Source organism: Pezoporus occidentalis, unplaced genomic scaffold (genome assembly GCF_034315485.1).
Source record: "Pezoporus occidentalis ecotype Australia unplaced genomic scaffold, CSIRO_AGI_Poc_V1 ctg39, whole genome shotgun sequence".
In the NCBI taxonomy this organism is placed as follows: domain Eukaryota; kingdom Metazoa; phylum Chordata; class Aves; order Psittaciformes; family Psittacidae; genus Pezoporus; species Pezoporus occidentalis.
In genome coordinates, this window is record NW_026915713.1 from 5,055,507 (window position 1) to 5,078,262 (window position 22,756).

At 38.6% G+C, this 22,756-nt stretch overlaps 1 protein-coding gene across 7 annotated transcripts in view; it reads left to right on the forward strand.

Annotated features, from left to right (window-relative positions):
- Nucleotides 1-22,756, forward strand: part of CEP85L (centrosomal protein 85 like) — a 142,711-nt gene that overhangs the window by 57,812 nt on the left and 62,143 nt on the right. For 4 of the 7 annotated variants that reach the window (XM_062632429.1, XM_062632428.1, XM_062632431.1 and 1 more), the window contains exon 3: nucleotides 16,474-17,240. In XM_062632429.1, coding sequence (XP_062488413.1) covers nucleotides 16,474-17,240 — 767 coding nt within the window. Of the gene's footprint in view, nucleotides 1-6,553; nucleotides 6,602-16,473; nucleotides 17,241-22,756 lie in introns of all 7 variants that reach the window. The other 3 variants (XM_062632430.1, XM_062632433.1, XM_062632434.1) reach the window with 3 other exon arrangements.

Here is a 22,756-nt window from a genome sequence, read left to right on the forward strand (position 1 = left end):
TGCAGAAAAACACTTTGCGGCATTCCTGGTTGGAAGTGTTACTTGCACAGATTGAAAGAATACCTTCTGTTTATGTGTGTTCATTGTTTTAAAACTGGCTATTAACTAGCAAGATCAGGGAAAAAAAATTCAAAAGGCAGTTTAGGTATACATGTAAGAATAAAATTATGTGTCGTCTGAGAGGGAAAAAGGTGATTAGCAAGAAAAAATGTGATGTGTTTTATTCTTTGTAATGCAAAGACTTAACATAAAGATGATATTTTAGTCTTTGGCTTGGTAAGGAGAATTGTAGGTTGGGTTTGAATTATTTTTTTCTTTAACTTCATGCAGAATTGGTGTAGTTCTAAGAGAAACTGATCTGGTTTTGGAAACTGGAATGAGTGTTGTGATGGAGGACTAGACCAAAGATGCTGCTAGTGGTTGGATTCTATCAGATTATTAGGAACTCGAGAGTTCTTGTAAAAGATACAGGGGTAACTTTCCTCATCTTAGGTCAATTTCTTCATGTTTAGTGTATGTCTGGTATTCCTCTGGTGTTCAGGAATTGCATCCTCTTCTGTGCACTGTTCCCCATGCTGCTCCTCCTCCATATACTTAATCCTTGGCATAGAAAAAGTGGTAAAATATACTTGGCAGGTGTTAATAATCAGTTACATTTATGGATGACATAAACATAAACTAGTATTTTCCTCCTTGCTGATTGTCTCTACATTCCAATACATTTTTTGTTCCTTGAAATGACTGGGTGGATTTTTTTATTTTTTCCCGCTCCTGTCACAGCATCAAACCAAGTTTGTAAGGGTGTTGTGCTGCTAACAAATTGGATGAATTTTCTTTCCCCAGGAATCACATTCCCATTTTGAGATCACAACATATCCTCCTTGACAGTATGGTTCTGAAAAAGGGATGGAAGTGGAAAAACCCAATTTTGCTCTCATCTTGCTAGATAATAATGTAGCTGTGACATGACTATAACCCCTTAAATGTATGGCACACCTGGCACTGACTGCATGTGGGTTTAGGCTGGCTCCTTGTAACTCACTTGATGGTTGATAATTTAAATGCCAGAGTCTAGCTCATCTGAAAATAAGAAGCACATAATTTAGACTCTTTTTTCTTAAAATGTGAAATTAAGAACAGTTTTATTTTCCTTGAGAGAATTTGCACTGGATATTTTAATGCTGTCAAATCATAGAAATGTTGTTTGGGAAAGACTGCTGGAGATCAAAGATTCCAGCGCTCAGAATCAGAGCAGGACCATCACCAGCACAGATCAAGTCAGCCATGACTTTGTCTTGCTGATCCTTGAAAAAACCTTGACAGGTTCCTCAGCCTCTTTGGGTAACCTCTTCCAATACTACTTGCAAGTATGTGTGTGTGTGTGTGTGTGTATATGTGTGTATATATATATATATATATATATAGAGAGAGAGAGAGAGAGAGAGAGATAAACTTTGTTTCATAATATAAATATATGTATGTATAATTATGATGTATCTTTGAAGTACAGTTCTGTTGTTCTTCAGCATATTGGATGATTTTAATTCTTGATGTTCATCTTTGAATCAGAAGACTCAATGTCCTGTGCATGTTTCTTAAATTGTATGAACTATGGTAAATTCTTAGTGGCACATTCTTTTACAGCAAGGGTTAGCCCATCACTGTCAAAGGCTAAAAATATCTTGCATTTTCAAAAATAGAACAATCTTTCTTAGGCTGATATAAGCAATGGCATTTTCTAAAAAGTGGCAGGAGGTTTTCAGTTTTACCATTTACAAGTTTTATAGGAGCAGCTAGAGATTCTGGACAGGATTGCAGTTTATTGTTCTGTCTTTTATATAGAAATTCTAAAGAAATAGACTTTTAACTGAGTGGGAGATGTTTTTGGAAGTAAGTTTTTCCTTTGAGAAGTGGTATGGTTAGAAGTACTCTTTATGTACTGTGTCAGCTGTCTGTATGCGCTCTGCTTTTGACAGTGATGACAAGATCTTAATTCTAATGAGCTCAGCTTAAAAAATTAGCTAAAAATACATAGAGTGCATAGAAAGGGGCACCCAGAATCAATAGTTGTGGCTCTCCTCACATGTTAAAGAAATTTTAATAGGTAAAAGAAGACTAAAAATATTTTGAACACTATTAAGAATTCAAATGAGATGTGCTGAGATTCTTTTTCCTTTTTTTTCCCCTTTTTTACTTTTGGCAGTAATAAACTGAGAACTCACAAGTTCATGGTGCAGATATTTAGTAAAGGAAGCATGCAGGTAGAAGATTGTCTAGTATAATATTTATCGTTGTGTTTTAATGGGATAATTTTAAAGTCATTTAATAGGATAATTTTAAAATCAGACTTTATTTATTACTTTGTCAAATGTGTGTAATGCACACTAGTGGTTTGTGTAGATATCTAAATGTCATGATCTAAAATTAACTTGAATAGGTACTAAGCTGTGAATTAGGATGTTTAAATGCTGTATGACTTTATGTATATGCAGGTGCTGTTGGTATAGAGTGTAGCTATTTTCCATCTGGGAAGATAACTTATAATAAAACAAAAAAACATTACAGTCTTCAGAGTACAAAGATCTGTCCCCCAAATGTGGTTATTTTCATGCTTATGTGAATCTGATGTCATTGATCTGTGAAGGATCATTATGGATTGGAACTGGATGGAAAGCCAAGCTGTTTGCAGGTTTGATGGACAACGAGGACTTGGAAATCATTGGTTTTCTGTAAGTTTGTGAGTTACACTGGAAAAGTTTGTTCTGTTAAGTAATACTGCCTGTGGAAGAAAACTCTTACCTTATCTAAGCTAGGAGGAAAAAAATACTTGCAATGGAAAAATTCCCTTGTGAAGAAAACACTTTTTCTGTAGGTTGCTTTGATATATGTTTAATATAGCTTCTAAAAAATCCTAAGTGAAGTGATTCATGGCTTCTGTAGAACTGGAAGTATGCTGACTCGGTGAAATGTGGTCTGAACTTGATCATATGTTACTTTCTCCTTACAGTACCCATCAGGGTCACACCAGCTTCACTGTTCCTCGTCAGGTCTTGTTACTACCCCATCTTCTCTTCCCAAATGAGGTCGAGAGAGAAGAGAAGGAAAACTAAACCTACTTGAAGTAGCCCACAGCATAGGTATGCTTCCTGCATTCAGACCTTTCCATGAAACCTCTCTTGCCTCCACTGGATGTTCAAATGATCTTATGCTTTGATTTGAGGAGGGCTATGGTAGAAGGCTTAAGTACAGGATATTCAACTGGGTTATATTTACATACACAACTATTTCAGTTTGTTACTATTCTATTCTTTCAGTGTCAGTTCCTTTAAAAAAAAAAGTAGTGAATGGTTAGTTCTGGCCAGAGTTCCTATTTTATGATCTTTGTCATAACTTCTGATGTTACTAATGGCTCAATTCTTGTAGAACTTGGGTTTTGAAAATCATCTTTTGGCATAAAAAGAATAATGCATGATATAAATTAGAGAAAAAATGACATTGATCTATACTGGTGGGATTTCTGCTTTTAGAAAATGAGATGGTGCAGTAATACTTCCATACTTTTCTTACTGATTTTTTTTCTTTTTCATGTTTTCCTTTGTAAAATGAGATCTGGGAGAGTTGCACTGCTTTTCTGTATCTTAAGACTTAATATCATGAAATAATGTAATCAAACTCTTGCAGGATACAAAGGTGTGATATATCTATAGAGACATAATGAGTAAACAGGAAAAAAATGAAGGTTTTGTGTTTACCCATGAGTTTAATTTTTTAGTGGAAACTAAAATTTATTTAATCCTTAATGGAAATAGAGATGGAATATTTTGGAATAGGATGAGAAATGTGAAAAAAATCAGAAGGTCTTAAATAAATAATTCTGGAATTTTGCAGTAAAATAGGAATTTGAGAGTAGGCATGAATATATATGAATATTTACTTTAGTTCTGGCAGGTAACATAATCTAGTAGAATTAATATAAGGTGACATACTGCCAAAAGTTCATGTCTGTATGGCTCTGGGAGTACTGTCCTCTCATAGGAGTAATTTACTTAATTGCTGTATAAATTTACTGTAAAAGTTGAAGAACATTAATCAGAGTTGCTTGCATGAGTGGATATTATCCCAGCTGTTGGGAGGTAGGTGTGGAATTTGATGGAGAGTGTGACGTACGTGGTGGTGTTCTGTATTTCAGAGGTCATATATCAGTCTTGGAGAAGTGTGGATTTTTTTTTTCCCCCTCTGATACTTGATGATTTGTGAGTCTGGTTAATTCATATTTTATGTGTACTTCTATAGATACTTTATCTGTGCTTATTTACACTTACATAGTTCAATTAATGTATTATATATGAGTTTGTATGTGTGTAGATACATAAAACACAGGTTAGCATGCTTGGTTTTCTAATGTAATTAATCTTTTTGGCCTATAATAAGTGAGAATAAAAATTGAAATCTAAAGAAAAATAAAAAAATGTACAGAAAGATAGCATAAAGTATTTGGGGTTTCTGTTAAGAAGCTGTTCTTGCATTCAGTCTTTATAATTACATTATTGATATAGTTCTGTTTTCACTTCAATATTGTAATTGTGCCTAATCTGCATGCAAATACTGCAACAAGATGCAAAAGGAAATTTAGCTGTGGTTGATTATAAAAAGTATCTTATGGATGTGAAGCATGGTAGCTCTGATTTATCAAAAATCATTTGTATCAACCTCTCTCCTGAATGCTGAAGTGCATCAATAGCCTTCTACCGCTTAAGTGATGATGTGGTTATCTGTATGTAGCTGCTGAAATTGCTACCCTTCGCAGGGTTTCACATTTCATGCTGGTAGCTCGGCTGTGGGCTGAATGCCTTTACAATTTGCTGTGTTAGGGATTTACTGGTGCTATTAAGTAAGACTGAAGAGCACACTAAATATTGCATTGTGCAAAATGGTGCTCTCTTGTTTCTCAGGGGTGAGAGATGACTTCAGTTATTAACATCATTAGACAAATGTAACTTTTTTTAAATTTAAATACTTGCTGTAAGAAAGTTCAGGCTCTCTGAGCCTAGTGGTTATGGAGCTGACTTTATTTCAGAGCAGGTCTGGCTGTTTTCTCCTGTAACAGCTTTTATTATATGCTTTGTTCCCTGCTAGTTTTGATCAAAAAGTAAGATCTGAAATTGAGTTGAGCTTTTTATTAAAGAGTTCTGTTTGAATTTGTGGAGCATGCTGTGCTAGCAATACCACAGCTGAGGTGTTTCTTAATAGTTTAGAGCATGGAGAAGAACAGTTTTATATTGTTTTGCATGGGTCAAGGCACTGCTAATGTGCTTGGATACCATAGCAATGAGTACTGTAAATATTCAAATAACATGAGCCAACAACTGGAAATTAATTTATAAGCACTGAATTCTTTCCACTATCAAAGGCAGCAATTGAAACATTCTCTGCTCTCCCACCTCTGGCTCTGTACCCATAACTGCACATGGGAAAATAAAATGGACATATAGACTCTCAGTCTTCTAATTTTCATGGAGTGCAGAGAGAAGTCATTACTAAACTCTTCGAAAAAAATGTAATTCTGATTGTGTTGAAGTTTGTTAGCTGTTTGTAAACCTCTGTTTGAAACCCTCTTCTGTTTTACTATAAGAGTTAGTGCTCAGAAGACTGGATAGCATTACAGGTATTAGCACTTAAAATAAGACTGCAATTCTTATGTCATATGATAAGTTTAAACATGGAGGCTGTGTTAGTACTGCTGGACATTCACTGGGTACTCAGGGAAGCACATTGGCATGGCACTAGCATCCCATTTAGGTGCTAAGGAAATGACACTTTTGGGAATTTTGATGCCAAACTGATTTCTAGAATTATGGTGATCAACCCCCAAAACTTTACCAAGGAAGGATTCTGTATGTGTGGTGTTGTCTTTTTGTTTTGAATGCTTTAGTATGCTTTAATATCTGTAGTCATTCAAGGTATCTCAAATGAGCAAGTTGGAGTTTGGTTACAGTTCTGTTCTCTACAGTGGATCAAGTCTTTTAAGCTGAGACTGTTTATATCATTTACAGCAAGTGTTGTGTTTCATGACAGGGAGGATGGGTTTGATGGACCAAATGGTGCCCAAAATATATAAATATATGTATAAGTTGGCAGAGGAACTTTTGGTCTTTGAGGGTGAGAAACATTCTTTTAAAGCATTTGTCATAATTAATGACTTAACATTCTCTTACTCCTCTGGTGTAGTTGGATTTGTCACTTTCATGTCATTAGTGTGCCAATTATAACATTTTCTAAATTATAGTAATGTCAGGGCACTATTCCCTTTTGCAGAGGCAGTGGGGAAGAAACAATAACATTTAGAAATAAATTGCCAGTGAAATACTGAAGATATAATAAACTGTTCCTAATGGTTTGGTTTTTTTTTTTTTAGAAATTACTTCCAAATCTGAATATTTTCATTAGGAAAAGCTGGGATAAAAGGCTGTGTCAGCTGTTTAGTGTTTCTCTCCTAATTTGGCATCTGTTTGTTTAAATGTGGGTTATAGTTAAAATCTGATCTTTCCGGCAGCCTTTCCAAAGGACACAAATGGCCCTCAATTTTCAGAATACTTCTAAAGTAAGTTACATATTCAGATGATTAGTATATAATCATCATTACTTTATAGACAGACTACTAGGAGGTAAAGAAGAGCTGTTAAGCATTAAGGTCTGCATATATATTCCAGGAAAACTTCGGAAAAGCTTCAGTTACATTATTCAAATAGTAACATGCATGAGTTTGGGGGTTCCCCCCCCCAGCTTTAATGTTATCTTTTGTAGCTTCTTTGATAGCAGACATCTAAGGAAGCATAGTTCCCTTGTGGGGGGAGGGGAGCAGCCTTGTTTGTTACAGTACAGAAATCCTCCTAAGAGTGTGAGATTTAGTTCTAAATATAGCCTCTGAAATAACACTCCTAATTTTACTACTGTATTTATTCACATTTGCTCAAACTATCAACTGTCCTCCAAAAAAAAGTGAAATTAAGTTCTTCAGTATGTGTGGGGAAGATGGAGGTCTTGGAGTGAGGGTTGTTTGTAGGCATTAGGAAAATGTGAATCCCTCTGCATGCTGTAGAGACGTGATGTGTTAGAAATTGAGCAACATTCAGTTATTATCAGTCTTGGTATTGTGGCTTCAAGGTGTGTCTGAAAACAATCCTAGAAGCTAGAGTCAAAAGGGTAAAAGCCAGATGATGTAGGAAAACTGAGAGTTTTCCACATCTGTTTACTATATTGTCATCAGTTTAGTAGGATGGAATTCAGTAACTTTTTCATATCTTCTTCTTGCTGCCGTTGCTTTCAGAAATGTTTCTGTTAGTAACAGGATTGTCGAATTCCTTTGGCACATGTCAAGTTTTTGGTTGCTGTAGAAAATCTCTGAGAATTCCAGGTGGGTCTTACCCTCCCTTCCCCCCAGTTTATTTCTTCTTGAATTGGCAAAGTTTGAAATACATACAATATACCAGGGTAGTCAGTATTGCTCAATGTAGATATTAGTGGGAGGAAACAGGGAAGGTTTACTAAGTGACTTAAGGGTAGTTGGTGCAACATTTTGCCTCCTCTTTATTTGGGAAATAATGATGCTTAATTTTTGAAGTACAAAAAGTGATGACTTTTGTAGGATATAGAGCTATGCTCGAATCCAGTTTAAGGTTAATCTTCATGACATGAACTGGCTTCCAGATGGTGACCTACATATGGAGTAGTTTGTTGATTGGTTGAAGACCTAAAGTGCTCAAGAAACCTTAGTGGAAGAAGAGTGTCTTGTATAGTAAATGAAGGGTAACAATGAAGGGTAACAAAGCAAAGAATGTAAAAGCTAGAAAATAGGAAGCTAGATCTACTTCTGCAATATTGTACTTTGCTCTTTTATTTCTTGCTTTTGTTGTGTGTCTTTTACCAGGGGGGTGGGGGGGGGGTGTATGTTTGTCTGGTTTTGGTTGTTTTTTTTTGTTTGGTTGGTTTGTTTTTTTTTTGCTTTTTATTATCTTGTCTTCTCCCAGGTCTTGGTAATTACATAGACAAAGACTTCTTGGTCCTCAGCAGACCTATTCCAGTTGAATATAAGCTACTGTTACAATACTATTGTTACCTTTTGGGGATCAGTATCTAAAGAGAGGAGACTTTCCCAGTGAGCTAAATTATTCTTGAGGCAGCAGCTGAATTTTTCAGGATTCCTAGGGATGATTCCTGGCCCTTGGAAGGCATTACTGCTTGATGTAGGCATTCCCAAAGTTTATTAAGTAAATCGCTTGTGGTACATGAACCACTTCCAAGTGGTATGTAGCAGCAGCAAACTGGCTGTGTTTGACGACCTGGCCTGACCTTCGTCTGCAGCAGAAGGAAGGAAATAGACAGTCTTGCTATGAAGTAATAGGAGAGTCATCAAGGAGTAACCTCCTGCCTCTCTGGACCAGTGGCAGCCTCACTCTTGTGCCTATGTACAGCACCTGCTTCTGCCTGTGAAAGGATTTCTTTTTCCATCAGAGTAAAAGCTCATACGCATGTGCTCTTACTGTAGGCAAGCCTGTGTGATGCTTGGAAGGGTCACCCTTTAAAGGGCTATCAGATGCTGGAACAGGCTGCCCAGGGAAGTGGCTGAATCACAACCCCTGGAGGTATTTAAAACACATGTAGATGTGGTGCTTAGGGACATCGTAAACGATGGATTTGTGGATTTTTGTGGATTTGTCAATGTTAGGTTAACAGTTGGATTCAATTATCTTTTCCAACCTAAATGATTCTATGCTGTGATTATGACTTTGGGCTGAGGCTCCCAAAGTGAGAATGTAGAGGTAAACTGGGAGGATGGTGACTATGTAAGGCTCAACTGGGGGAAACCCATAGAAGAAATGGTGTTGAAGTATGAGATTGGACGAGAAAATAAAGATGAAGGTGTGTCCTCTTGTCCACACTTGCACATAGCCTTCCATAAAGCTGAAAGCTGCTGCTCCAATTAGAGCTGGTCTTGGGCTATGAACCAAGATGGAGATCTACTGCTTGCTGGTGAGCAGAATGCATACTAGATGAATCTAAATATATCATTAAGCTAAAGACCATCTTAGTAAGAGCAGAGATTAAACTTTCACTAATGGATAATGGTCTCAAAAACATAGGCAGTAACTCCAGTCTCCTTGGAAGAGGATAATGGGATTTAACCTTCTAAAGTTATTTGACATCAAATTGCAGGCTCTGTTTCTGCCTTTACTTACGAATAAAATTTAAGTGGTTGATACACACCTCAGTGAGCAACAAAGTTGTAACTACATGGAATGATAGTGCTCTGTGAGAGCCCTCAGGTTTTGCTCTGGTCCTTCAAGTTGGAGTGTTCCTTGTGTGTGTCTCCTCACATGCACTGCACCTTCTTTTTCCTTCATGTTTTAAATGAGGTGGTTCTGCTGCTGAAAGGCATCAGGCTGGCTAGTCTGGGAATGCTCCTGGTGGTGATGGTACCTGGAGTAAGTTAGAGAGTTGGGATAATACAAGAAAGTTTCCTTTGGAGCCTGAGAAAGTATAGTTCCGTCTGTCTTGGTGCAGAATGAAAATACTTAGCATTTCACGCTCTTTGGAGGGCAGGGCTGGATTTCTGTTTGGTGGGCCAACTTACTCTCAATTTTTGGGACTTATCCCTAGCTGGGGATGAAAGAAGTAATGTGAGCAAGAGGGAGTTCAAGCTGCTGAAATAGATGGTATCTGTGGGCTGGGTATCTTGCAGATTCAGAAAGGAAGGAGGACAGAAATTTTAACAGCCATAGTATTCCCCCCCCCCCCCCCCCCCCCCCCCCCCGAGCCGTTATTTTTAATGAAGGTCCTAGGGGGATATTTGATTTCTGCATGTCTTCGCTGTTAAGTGCTTGTTGGAAAATGGAATTGGAAGCTTTAGATGGTCTTCATAAAAAGGCAAATGCAAGTTTAAGATTGAGACTTTCAAGAAAAAAAGAAACGACCAACCACAAAGGAAAAAAAAAAATCCCTGTGGCAGTATAAGTTTTCACTCATCCTTTCATTTCAGCAAAATGAAGTTGCCTGATTACGTGGCTGCTGTTCTGGAATACTGCTTTATCCTCTTATTTGTGAGGGGAAAATAGAACCTGTTAATCTAAAAATTGGTCTACTTAGTTATATAACTATTTCTTAAAAATAGCTCTAGATGGCTGAACAGAAGGATAGACGCTCCAGGCTACAAAGTTTCTCGTTTCCCCAGTTTTTGCTCTTAAATAAAACATCCATATTTATACATAGTTTATTTTTTACTACTTTGTGGTGGGCAGTTGAGTGCCATACAGCACACATATACTCGTACAGTGACTTATGAACATTCTGTAGCACACGTATCAGATACTGTATATGTGTGGAAGTAGTAATAACACCAAAGCTGAGTGATGAAGAGCTGATAGGTAGGCAGAGAGGTATACAAACAGAAAGCATTGAAGGTGGGTTATCTCTTCATGTGTGTCTCAGTTACTGCTGTGAAACTTTAACTTTGAAAAAGATTGTTCGGAATATCCTTTATTATTTTGTATTTCTAAAAATCACAATTACAGGTGACTGTGGGTATGTGATATCCTTGGGATAAGGAGGTAAAATGCATAAATCAAAGGTTTTGTTGTATTCTGGTAAAAAAAGTTCATTTTTTAAAGATGTATTTCTATCTTAACATGCTCAATTTTCTCATCTAAACGGATTTTATTTAAGTTTGGTTACTCTTTGTAGATTAATTTAGCAGATGGCCATTGCAAGCTTGGACCAATAGCAGTGATAAATAATTTGTTTGCAGCAAACGATATGCAGTAAAGATTTGCTCTTGGGCTTATCTGCTGTTTACTTTAGTCTCTGATCAGTTAGCGTTTGTGAAAACTTTCCTGCTTTAGTTTTATTTGCCTTGTGAGCTTTTAGTGAATCTGTACTTCCACATTTCTCTAACCATGGACATCTGTAGTAGTTGAATACAGTAAGGAAAAGAAAATCTTGTAGCAGTTGACTCTGCTGTAATTATTTTTCTCTGCTAATTTTTTCCTGTAAAGCATGTTTCACCTGCTGCTTTTGAAAGCTGTTCCTGTTGCACAGGACTGAGACCTGACTTCGTTCTGGAGTGGCAGCATCCCACCTCTATACAGTGCTTCCTTTTTTACAGTCCCTTGTTAAATCATCTTCTGAATATGGGCTTCATGTAAGTGAGCTAATTTGACCCAGAGTAGGAAGTTATTAAATTTGCTTGAAGATGTTTCTCTTCTGGAGTTATGGATTCCCCATCTGAGTATTATTAGCCTAAATATCGCTGGGCAAATTGTGGCTTCACAGAAGTACTAGTAGGCAGCACTGTTTTGTATTAAATCTTAAAATATCAGTTATGTTAAGATCCCCTAAGCAGGATGGCTGTACTCTAGTGTCTATGTGATATGTTGGGGACTTGGACTTTTTTTCTCTTTCTTTCCTCATATTTCAATATAGTAAACTTGAAGTAGTATGAACAGGGCTTTTAAAAAGGATGGTGAAGATTTCTAGACAGTCAAAAAAAAAAGTAAATAAAAGAAGCCAAGCAAACCTGAGCAGTTCTGTGGCTGCTACTGCATTCTGGAGAGGCATGCTTTTGCTTCCAGAAGTTGATGAGTCAGTGTCTTAAGGGCTTTTTTGCTAGGGCTGGCCTCTTGCCTGTCCATTCTGAGATTTCTCGGCTCATCTGATTATCTCTGCTGCATTAAGGCTATTTCAATTTGTAAGTAGGTAGTATGTGTAGCATAAATACTGCTGTCATGCCATGTCATCATGGTCTTTGTTTTTCCAGTAACTCCCAGGAGAGTTAGACCCTGCTGTTGTTGAAAATAGCTGTTTTGGAGAAGGTTTCCGGGAATCGATGACGTTTGTGTGGTAGAATGAAGACTCATGGCCTGTTCAGCAAACTGTACGTTGGATTCTGGAATTCTGGCTTGTTGCTGGGATCCGTTCAGTTCATAGTTCATAGTTACAGAGCAGTCCAGAGAAGCATTCAGAAGAACTGGCATCCTGTAATAAATGTAAGAACTTTAGTACACTAAACTACAGCCAAATTCAAGACCTTGAACTTGTATAATAGAGGCTTGACTTCCCCAGTTTATCTTCTGCTTGATTATTAAGAACAATTCAGCATATTTTCCTGGATTGGAGTAAGCTATGTCAATGTTGTGGGAGGGCAGAAAGAGAAGGTCAGCTGTTTTTAATACTGGTGTTTTTCTCCTTGGCCAGGGCTTTCTAATTATACCCTGGATAAAATATCAAACTTCAAAGTCCTTCACACAAGGAGGGTTCTCTGTTTTCAGTGGCATTAGATACACATGCATCACATAAACATATGTATCATATGCATTTTGATTTGTATTGGGTAACTGTATCTGGTTGCTCTGCTCTTGTTTGATAGTATCTTATTGGGAGCAATGAAGAATTGGTCACATACAGAAGTGTATCTTGTACACTTAGTTGCATTTTGCAGCTGAAGAAGTTATTCAGGGTTACAGTGAACCTTCTCCATCTCTTATGTGTTATGACTGACTGCTGGACAAGAGAGAAAGATTTTAAGAAGCTGAGTGGTGGTGTTATGTATCTGGCCTGAGAGATGGATTCAGAGGTTTTCTTCTAGTTATGATAAAAACATAGCTGCTTCTACTGTTTTTTAAAAAGCGTAACACAGGAAAAGTAAATGAGTAGGTGTTCATTAACTTTATATTGGAAGCTTGCTTTCTTCTCTCCCTTAAAGTGTCTGCTGTGCTGTCTTCCTGCGATTAGCTTTTATTACGACCAAAACTTATTCTATTACATTATTTTCTATGCCAGATATGCAGTAATGAAATAGTTCAGAAATGTAACACAACACTGTGAGAAAGCCATTATTCTGTCTGCTGTTATTATGTGGTAGAAATCTTGTAGTGTGTTTTATAAATACATTTTTTCAATTCTCATTTATGTGGTTTGGGAAGTATTGAAGGAGATATTAAAGTGTCATGACTACTAGAAAAGTGCTCTAGGGAGTTTTGTGGTGGTGTGCCCACCTCCCCCTCCCCCCCCAAGTTATTGGGATAACTGGAAAGCAAAATTTGACATACAATCTTGATGCTGTTCAAAGAAAAGCCAGTGGTAACCAGCTATGTCTTTTTGCTTCTCCTTTTCTACCAGTCTGCTCCACTCTTATGAGACCCCACCACGAGTACTGTGTTCAGCCTAAGGGGCCCACAACATAAGAGGGACGTGGACCTGCTCAGTTGAGTCTAGAGGAGGGCCATGAGGGTGATCAGAGGGCGGGGGCAACTCTCCTATGAAGACCAGCTGAGAGAGCTGGGGTTCAACCTGGAAAAGGCTCAGGGAAGACTTTGGATCAGCTTCCAGTTCCTAAAGGGGGCATGCAAGAAAGTTGGAGAGGGACTTTTTACAAGGACATGTGGTGATAGGAGAAGGGGCAATGGCTTTAAACTGACAGAGGGTAGATTTAGATTAGACATTAGGAAGGGAAGCCCAGGGAAGCTGCAGGTGCCTGATCCCTGGCAGTGTTCAAGGCCAGGTTGGACACAGCTTGGAGCAACCTGGTCTAGTAGAGGTTGGAACTGCCTGCCCACGGCAGGGGGGTTGGAACTAGATGAGCTTTAAGGTTATCCTTTCCAACTTTAACCATTCTACAATTCTTTTAAGTTTTCAGTGATTAGAGCAGTCTCAAGCATTGAAAGAGTCTGGATTCACACAAGCTATGTTTAAGAATGTAATCCTCAAACACTAGCTCAATGACTATGTGATGCTGAGAGGAGAGCACTTTTAATTCTGAACTAGGCATTTGTTTACCTCTGGCTAAATGGAAGGGAAAACCTGCTTCTTGGTTAAAGTATTCTTTGGTCAGATGGAGGTTATTTCTGTGACTACAGAAGTAATGTCTTTCAACTTCCAGGGTACTTTCTGTATTCTTTCCTGTTGTCAGTGAAATTTTGGAATTTTATGCTTTTTATGCTGTGAGATGTTTCAGAGTGCAGACTAGCTCTTTTTCCAGCTGAGACTGCAGTCAAGGCAGACTGAAGCAATATGCTCTGAGAAGAAGTGTGAATTTTCTCATATATTTCGGTGAGCATTAATAGGAAGACTAATTAGGAGGACTTGAAGCCAAAATTGCTTCCATCAGCTGTAGTTGGATGTACGTGGCATTCCAAGTTTAAATCTGCTTGAAGAGTTTGGAATCGGGAAGAAAAGAAGTTTAAATCTAACTCGGGGCTTAAATTTACAGTAGAATCAGGAAAAATAAAAGTCTAACAGAGTTAGCATATGAATAACTCTGTACTCTAACAAAAATGGTGAAGGAGATCATGTATTTGTAATTACTGGTTTCAATTCTAGTTTCAAGACCACATATAAAAATGGTACCTCGCAGTTATTAGCAACATGATCCATCAGGCAAAAAGCTGGTAGTATTCTACTCTCCATTTCTTTTTCTCTGATGTGAGCATCATGTTTGTATTTTATGGCCATCATCAGTACCCTGTCTTAAGTTATGTTGGTCCGTTTCAACCAGTTCTGACAGTTTGAAGTCTTGGAGAGATGGCTGTGTGCTGTAGCCACTATGAAAGTAGGTGGCTAGGTAGGGGCAAGAGACAATGTGGTGTCAGCTTGTCCCTTGAAATGGGAATGTACATGGTGGAACAGGGACTCAATATGAGGCAGGAAGGCTTCTGCAAGAATTTCTACCTTTTTAGGAACCCTGGCTCCTTTGAAGCTGGAAGACAAGTATGTAATAGACAGGTACCAGTCAAGGAACTCTGTAATTTTTTTTGTGGACAATAATGCTTTTTTTTTTCTTATTTTCTGTTGTCCTGCAAGTGCAAGGAGTGAGAAAGTCTGGTCCCAAATAGGGAGAAATACTAAAGTTGAGGTAAAGGATCTTTATTTGGATGCGTAGAAAAAGAAGTGCTGCCATTTTAAAAAGTGGTTGCACCATTGGAAGCTCTCTTCTTTTTCCTACCTGAATTTTTTAATCAAAGCAATTTCATACTGTCTGCCATGAACCTAAATGAGCAATATGAGCTTGCTGAGGTGCAGCCACGTGACTCAGTGAGAGCTGATCCTCTAATGAGAGGATTAGGTGTTTATTTCTGGTTGTCCAGAGCCTGTGATGCTCAGCACACGTCACTGGGTATATGAGAGCTCTCAGACAGTCCTCAGTAACCTCTCTTTTACCTCTCTCATTTTTGCTTTTCCATCCCCTCCTGAATATCGCCTCACAGATTTCTCTGTTCCTGATATTTGAGCTTGGGATACATATAATAAATCATGCTACATATGGTTTCTGAGTGCTGTTGTGTTTGGTCTGCAAATAACACATAACCTAAATGGAACATGAAATTTTTGTCTTGTTTTTTAGTAAATCACCTGGGGGAAGTGTTGTGCTTTAAGCTCAGTTGACAACTAAGTGGCACCACATGGCAGCTCACTCTCTCCTGCCTCCCCCCAAGTGGGATGGAGGAGGGAGTTGGAATTATAAGCAAGAAAACTAGTGTGTTGAGATAAGACCAGTTTAACAACTGGGGGTAGATGAAAGGAAAAAAAAAGATAAATTAAACCCAAGAAAGATGAATTATGCAAATGATTACAGTTGCTCACCACCAGCTGATTAATACCCAGCCAGTCCCCAAGCAGTGCCCTCTCCACCAACCTTCCCCCAGCTTTATATGCTGAGCATGACACCATATGGTATGGAATATCCCTTTGGTCAGTTGGGGTCATCTGTCCCAGCTGTGTCCCCTCCCAGCTACTTGTGCTGCACCCTCAGCCTCCTTGCTGGTGGGGTGGGTGACAGGCAGAAGAGGTCTGCCTGTGTAAGCCCTGCTCAGCAGTAACTAGAACATCCCTGTGTTATCAACACTGTTTCTAGCATAAACCCAAAGCATAGCCCTGTACTAGCTACATTGAAGGAAGTTAACTCTGTTCCTGCCAAAACCAGTACAGGAAGTATATTCTGAATCGGTGAGATTCAAAAGAGATGAAGAGTTATGTCTGAGACGCCATCATTAAACTGGCTTGTTTCCAGCACTGCCATTTTAAAGTGCATTTAGTGATTTTTTTTTTTTCATTTTTTTATTTTTTTCCTTTAGAAAATGAGAAGAGGGGAGATGTAAGAGGAATCAGTCCTGGGACTCATGAATTGTGATACTTCTACCATTTGTGATACAGGAGCTACCTAATATTATGTGGGGAGCTGCTGTTGCCACTGCTTACTACAGTTTTGTTTTTGTAATGATGGTGTCTGAGCAAAATAAATTTGAAAATCTCCCACTTAATGTTTCCATTCTCATAATCTTGAATGGTTTAGAAGATCTTATTTTGTCAAGAAACCTGTTACTTTCTTTTTCTGCATTTCGCCTTGAATTTGATGTTTTGCCCTCTGGGCACTGGTGTTAGTATGAGTTCTGTGTTGTACTTAATGTGGTAAATCTTTCTTCGCAGATCATTCAACTTCAAGTGGTACATCCTCATTTAAGCCCAGCCGGTCACTGGTTTCTATTCCTACTGCCCATGTGATGCCGTCTAATGCCAGATCTTCATTTTCCAAACACAGGGAAGCTTTCAAGTCTGATGGTTCAAAATGGAGTACAAGCTTTGTACGGTCAGGAGGTGGCAGAAATCAGGGTGCCCTGGACAATTCTCTTGACATGAAAGATGCAAAACCTGTGAGAAGGTGGTCTTCCTTGTCTAAACTCAGCTCACCAAATACCTTTAGCCAAGATGGTAGTAGTAGTCATTCAGTGGACTCCAGGGCTAGTACAGACAAATCTGTGTCACCACAATTAAGGACAAACGGGCCAAGTTGTTTGCATGATAGCATGGAGTTGCTAAAAATTGAAGACAAAGAAACAGGGAAAAAACGATCTTCTCTACTGGACTGCAAATACAAATTTGAAACATGCAGCAAAGACGATTTTTCAGATTCCTCAAGCAGGAGACATGCCTTAGACTTGACCTACAGTGCCTTACCTGAAAGCAAACCTATGGCAGCCAGCAGCGAAGCTTTTGGACAGAGATATGCAACTCTAGGACAACAGACTGTGAGTGGAGCTCCCATACAGCCAGCAGTGAGGACTCAAATGTGGCTGAAAGAGCAGTTACGTGCAAATCCCCTGGAGTGCAGGACTGCGGAGGAGCCCTACGGCGTAGCTGCATGGCACGTACAGCAGCTTGAAGATTTTAGAACAGGAGGCGAACAGCCTGTGCAGGTAAGGCTAAAGCTTGGTGTTCGCTGCCACCATGTGGCATCCCGAAGAAATAACATCAGGCAGGTTCTAATGAAATAGGAAAGGAAGTCCTTTTAACCAAGTGATAATGTTTTAAACTTTGATTAGGGATGCTGCTGCTGTTTCTCAATATTGCCTGAATGTCAGGGTTTTTTTTGGCATCCACTTATGGTTTACTCTGTTTGTTGTGCCATATCTGCATGAGACTAGCATCTCTTTTTGTGAAGCTGGACACAATAAGAAGTCCATCAAATAACATTTTCAGTAGTTCTTAAGAGAGTCTTTGGTCACAGTGTTGTAGGGAAGGGGGGGAGGAATGTGAATTTTTTTTGATCTGAGTAGCTTTACAAAGATGATGCATGTTTCAGTCAGCAAAATAATAGGGTCTCCTGTGTGCTGCAAGGGTGAATATTCAGATTAAGTGCTAGGCATAGTGATATTGAATTCCATTTGAAATTACTGCATGTTTTTAACTAATTAGAATCAACTAATGGTAGTCAGTTAATGTGATTTCCTAAAATAATATATGTAAGTATTGTGTGTCATACTTGAAGTATTTTCATGTAGAAAATACCAAGTATGTGGTTTTGAGAGGTAGAACCCTTTCTAATGTGACAATTTACAGTCTTTGTTTCCAGCTCTTCCCTTAACAGCAAAAGATACCTTATGAAGGAAGGCAGTATTTAAAATCTAAATGTTGAGGTGTACCTATGTAGGTAAACTTGGTTTGCCCAAAACTTCCCAAGCAGATTACAATAGCTAGGATATTATGTGAGCAGAGATAATCTAGCTCTGTGTGTAAACTACTTGTTTTCTCCAGCCTGAAGATATATGAAGTAATTTACTAAGAGCTTTACTTAAATTTTGTTGCTTCCTTCATTGTATATTGAAGGAAAGATGGGCAAGTGTAGAGGTTCTTCAGGTCTAATTTTGCTCTTAATGGTGATCTGTATTTTTAATTTTATAAAAAAAAGCCAACTAATTTGGCCAAAATGACAGTAATCCTTAAAAAAGCTCTCTAAAGACCTGATACTGTTCCAGGGAGCCACCCATTCCATTACCCTTACCACTACAAAACCCCCTCATCTTTCTTTAAGCTTTTTGAAGATTCAGTGTTGAAAAATTCCCCATGTAGAGGCAGAGGCTGATGGGGTTCTTTCAGAGCAAATGTGACAAACTGGCGTATTACCGAGGCTGGATCAGGGCACTGCCAGTGGGCTCTTGGCAACTCACAGCTACCAGTGGTGTCAAGGAGCACAGGAGGGGTTAGGATGTAAACCTCCAAGTGCTTGTCAGAAAATGGAATTGGAAGCTTTAGATGGCCTTCCTTAGTTTAGGTAAATGTCTCTTCATCATCTCGTATGGACCTTTTGTTTGGGATGGGTGTTCTAGGAACTTATTTTTGGTTAAGTCACAACAACTCACAGCTTTTTTGATGTCTGGCAAGGACTTTTTCACTGTTGATTGTTATTAAATACAGTGTCTCCTTCTTGTATGAAGGCAAAGTTTCATGTTTGAAATGGCTGAAACCCTGTATACGTTATGGTGGTTATTTAAAAACTTTTGTGCATGCAGGCATTGATACTGAGCTGTGTTTTAAGGGCAGAGCCAACAGAGGGAGCACAAGCATTAGTTATGTTTTTGGCTGAATTCATAAAATAAAAGGTGCTTTTCAGGTTTGTAAGACTAAAGCATGAAGTTTTGCCTAAACACTTTTTTTTTTCTTGTTATTTTTGTATCTGTATCGGTAGCAATTATATATGTTACAGGATCCATCTAGCCCTGGTTTAGGAAGCTGTTGGCTGTTTGGTCAGCCCTGGAAAATAGGGGAAGTCCTTGAATCTGTGGCCTTTGCTCTGCTTACCCTGACTTCCCACTTGAATGTGAGGGGGGCCCCCAGGGACTGTGACAGTAATTAAGGACACAAGGGGTGTGGAGGAGGCTCCAGGTGGCCTTAGCAGGTGGAACACCTCTTCAGAGAAGGTGCATCATTCCACTGTGGGTGTGATGTTTGTACCTTTGGAAATAGATTTCCAGATGGGATCTGGTCTATGGTTGTTGTGCAATATCATGGAGTTGTATATGAAAATCGTTTTCCCTAGCTAATGTGTACTATTTAATGTATGCTTTTTGAAGATAAGCATTCTCCTATGTGTTTCCTAGGAACAGATTTTGACAGTAAAATAATTCCCATGCACTATTTTATATTTTACCATACACAATTTATATTTTAGCATACACTTAATTATTTATTCTCAGTATATGGCTGATCTTTCAGCAGGCATGACCATTGTGATACCTTATTTACTTTTTTAAACTCTCAGATAACGCACAACAGCGGTTCCCATTTACTGAACTGGGAGGCTGTACAAATCTAGATAAAAAGACTGTGCCTTTTCATATAAAGGCATTTCTCAAGGCCAGATCCTGTTATCTAGCTCATTATCTGAATGCACCTAGGTAAATACTGTGTGCTAGTCCACAAGTTGGGTTTAAAAAGAAAGCATGCTTTTAAAATTGTGGGAGATAATACAGTAAGAAGAAAGGTTTCAGAAGGTCACGTATCTACTCACTAGCTCTGTACAGTGTTGTAGGCATCACTTCTCCATTGTATGGGGTATCTGTATGATTTCTTCATGGTGTGCTAACTTGTGTCAGAATTTAGCAGAGCATATAGATGGAAATTGCTTAAGTGCACCTTTTTCCTTTAAGGTATGTGGTTGACTATTTTTTCTTTCATGAGGAAAATACTGCTTTGTTAATGTACGTGGGGGTATATATATACACACCATGTATATAAAAGTTACTGGAAATTGAATTTTAATGCAGTGAGAGATATAGAGATACTACAACAATCTTCATTTCAAAACAAAAGTAAACTTCATGCATACACCTAAACACTGCAGAACAAAAGTTGTGAAACCTTAATTGAAAGAAAAAGGTAAAATCTTCTTCAAATGCTATTGTTGCCACAGAAAAGTTTATTCTGATATCAGCCGAAAGCTAGTTTTTCTTATGGTCCTGACAGTTAACTGAAAATTATTCATGTCAACATTTTTCCTGTGTCACATGTTGATAAACCATACTTTTCAGCAAGATAAAACTTTTTAACATGAGCAGTTATCACCTTTGCTTAGTGGAGTGAACTTCTTCACTGCGAGCCACAGTTAAGCTCTTCTCTTGGTTGTGAAGTTGGTAGTCCAACAACTGGGATTCTGTTTGTTACATTGTGTATGTGGGCTTAGTCTGGAGTAAGCGCTAGTAGATGATGGAAAGCCCAACTTGGACCATGCTTGATTGCAGAAAGAGACTTGGCACTAGTTAGCTGATAACCTTGCCAGTTTTATATGTCATCTTAAGAAAATGCATATTTCGGTTTGAGCGACATATTTCAGCAGTTGTTGACTTCATTGCTGGTTGAGAGGAGGCTGCTGGGGTTGTATATTGTTCTTCTTTCTGCATGCTAACAGCAGGGTTTCTTACATGCTTCCTTTATATGTAGTTTTGGATCTGGGAATACATGATTGTTGATGACAGTAGTAGTAAAAAGGAATGTATGACTTGTTTTTTGTCAGGACTACCTCATTTATCTCATTTTAGCTATTAAATTGTCACAGTGGTTTTCTTTAAGATAGGGAAACCTTCGACTATGCCTACAGACAAATAAGCTTTGTACAGTCCTGAGCTGAGTATCAGTGAATAGCCATTTTGTTAGGAAAACGTTTTTTATTCTTTAGATGAGAGTTGGCTTCATGTCAGTTTGTGTGGTTCTGGTATGCTTCAAGCCATCTATGTCAAGCATCAGCAGAAATCTTCCAAAGTGATAGATAACTCCGTAACTGTTAGGACGTATATCCCTTGTATATATTTTTTTTTAAAGTAGAATATTTCAAGATTATCAGTATTTAGTAAAGTGCTTTCAGTGATGTAGCTATGCAAAGTTTTCTGCTTTAAATGCAAACAGGCAGGAACTGATATTGCTATGTCAATATTAAAAAGTTATAGATATGTAGTTTGCAGAAGCTGTCTTAAATGTTTATTGCATATAGAGCAGATGGGAGAAAAGCTTTTAACTGTCCATGCTGGCCTAGCTAATTGTGCTGGTTTGAATGGGCTGAATTTAATTTTCCTCACAGTAGCTAGTATGGGACTAGGTTTTGGATTTGTCTGAAAACTGTGTTTCCAGCCCAAACCAGCACACTAATGCTGCGTAAGCTTTGGAGCAGGTAGCATAGAGCGGAATGTGGATGCCTGTTAGGGGTAGAACTGGTATAAGCTGTGTTTTGCTAGGCATACTGCTGTTTCATAGAAGTCTTCTTGTAGCTCCAACGTAGATGAGTCTCTTCCAGATCACTGAACCACCCACAATATCCAGTAATCTGGAAATCCTGCAGATGAACAGGAGTCAATCAGCTCTGTAATATACTTGGGATTCTGAGAAGTGCTGGATCAACAGTGGATGTGCTGAATTGGGGATGTGCTGTTGGCAATAAAAAGCTCGAAACTGGGGCTTCCCCGCCCCATGAGCAACGTCGACCTCATTTACATGTGTACAAAAGACTGTTAATGTGTGTATGTATGGCATTAAATTCACTGTACAATACATATGCGTTGGTATCTGTTCCCATGTTGTCCTTGGGAAAGAGAGGTGCTTGTTTGGCCCCAGTGTAATATGTAAAATGTACTTCTGGCCACCTTCTTTCCCAGTGTGTATCAAGTGTATAGAGCTGCCTGCCTTCTGGGCAAATAATTCTAGCAGAAGTGAGCTCTTGGTCACTGTCCTTCCAAGGAGCTGTGGGGAAACTGCATCCTGTGAAAGGCCATAGAAGAAGGCCATGTAAGAAGCTTATGTTGCATGCTGAAAGTGAGGACAAGCTATGGACTGGATGATTGCACTGGCAGGTAACAAGTGGTGTGTCAAATATGGCTTGAGGGCTCCCACACTGCCCACTTGACGTGTGCTTGAGTGGTAAATCTGGCTTATTGAGGCTGTAGGACACTTCCTGGGTTCATGCAGATGCACCTATTGCTTGAGTGCGGGTCAGTGTTAAGGGAGTTACGATAACCCTTGCTAATGGTAGTTTACTTTCCAGTTGTGTTGACTGCTTCTTCTTTTTGATACTGTTGGATAGCACTAATGTCTTCTGGCTTTTAAGGTGTTGCTGTGAGCTGTAGGTGGTCAAAAGAGGTAAAATAAGTTAAGTTGAAATATGAAAATATAATTATCCCCATCTCAGTTGCTGGAAGCTGCTTTTCATGGATATCCTTGTTTCCCTCTACAGCATCTGTGCTTTTGCTCTCCACAGATAATTTGGTGCGTGCTGTCAACCCAGTGTAGGTGTTTCATTCTGTCTTCCTGCTGTTTCTGTGTCATTTCCCATACAGAAACTCCATTTAAAAAAATCGACTTCTGCTGTCCCTTCTTGCAGAAATTATGTTCTTTGAAGGCTGCATATCTTTTACATATCTTTAAATACAATTCAGCTGTAGCAGTGAGA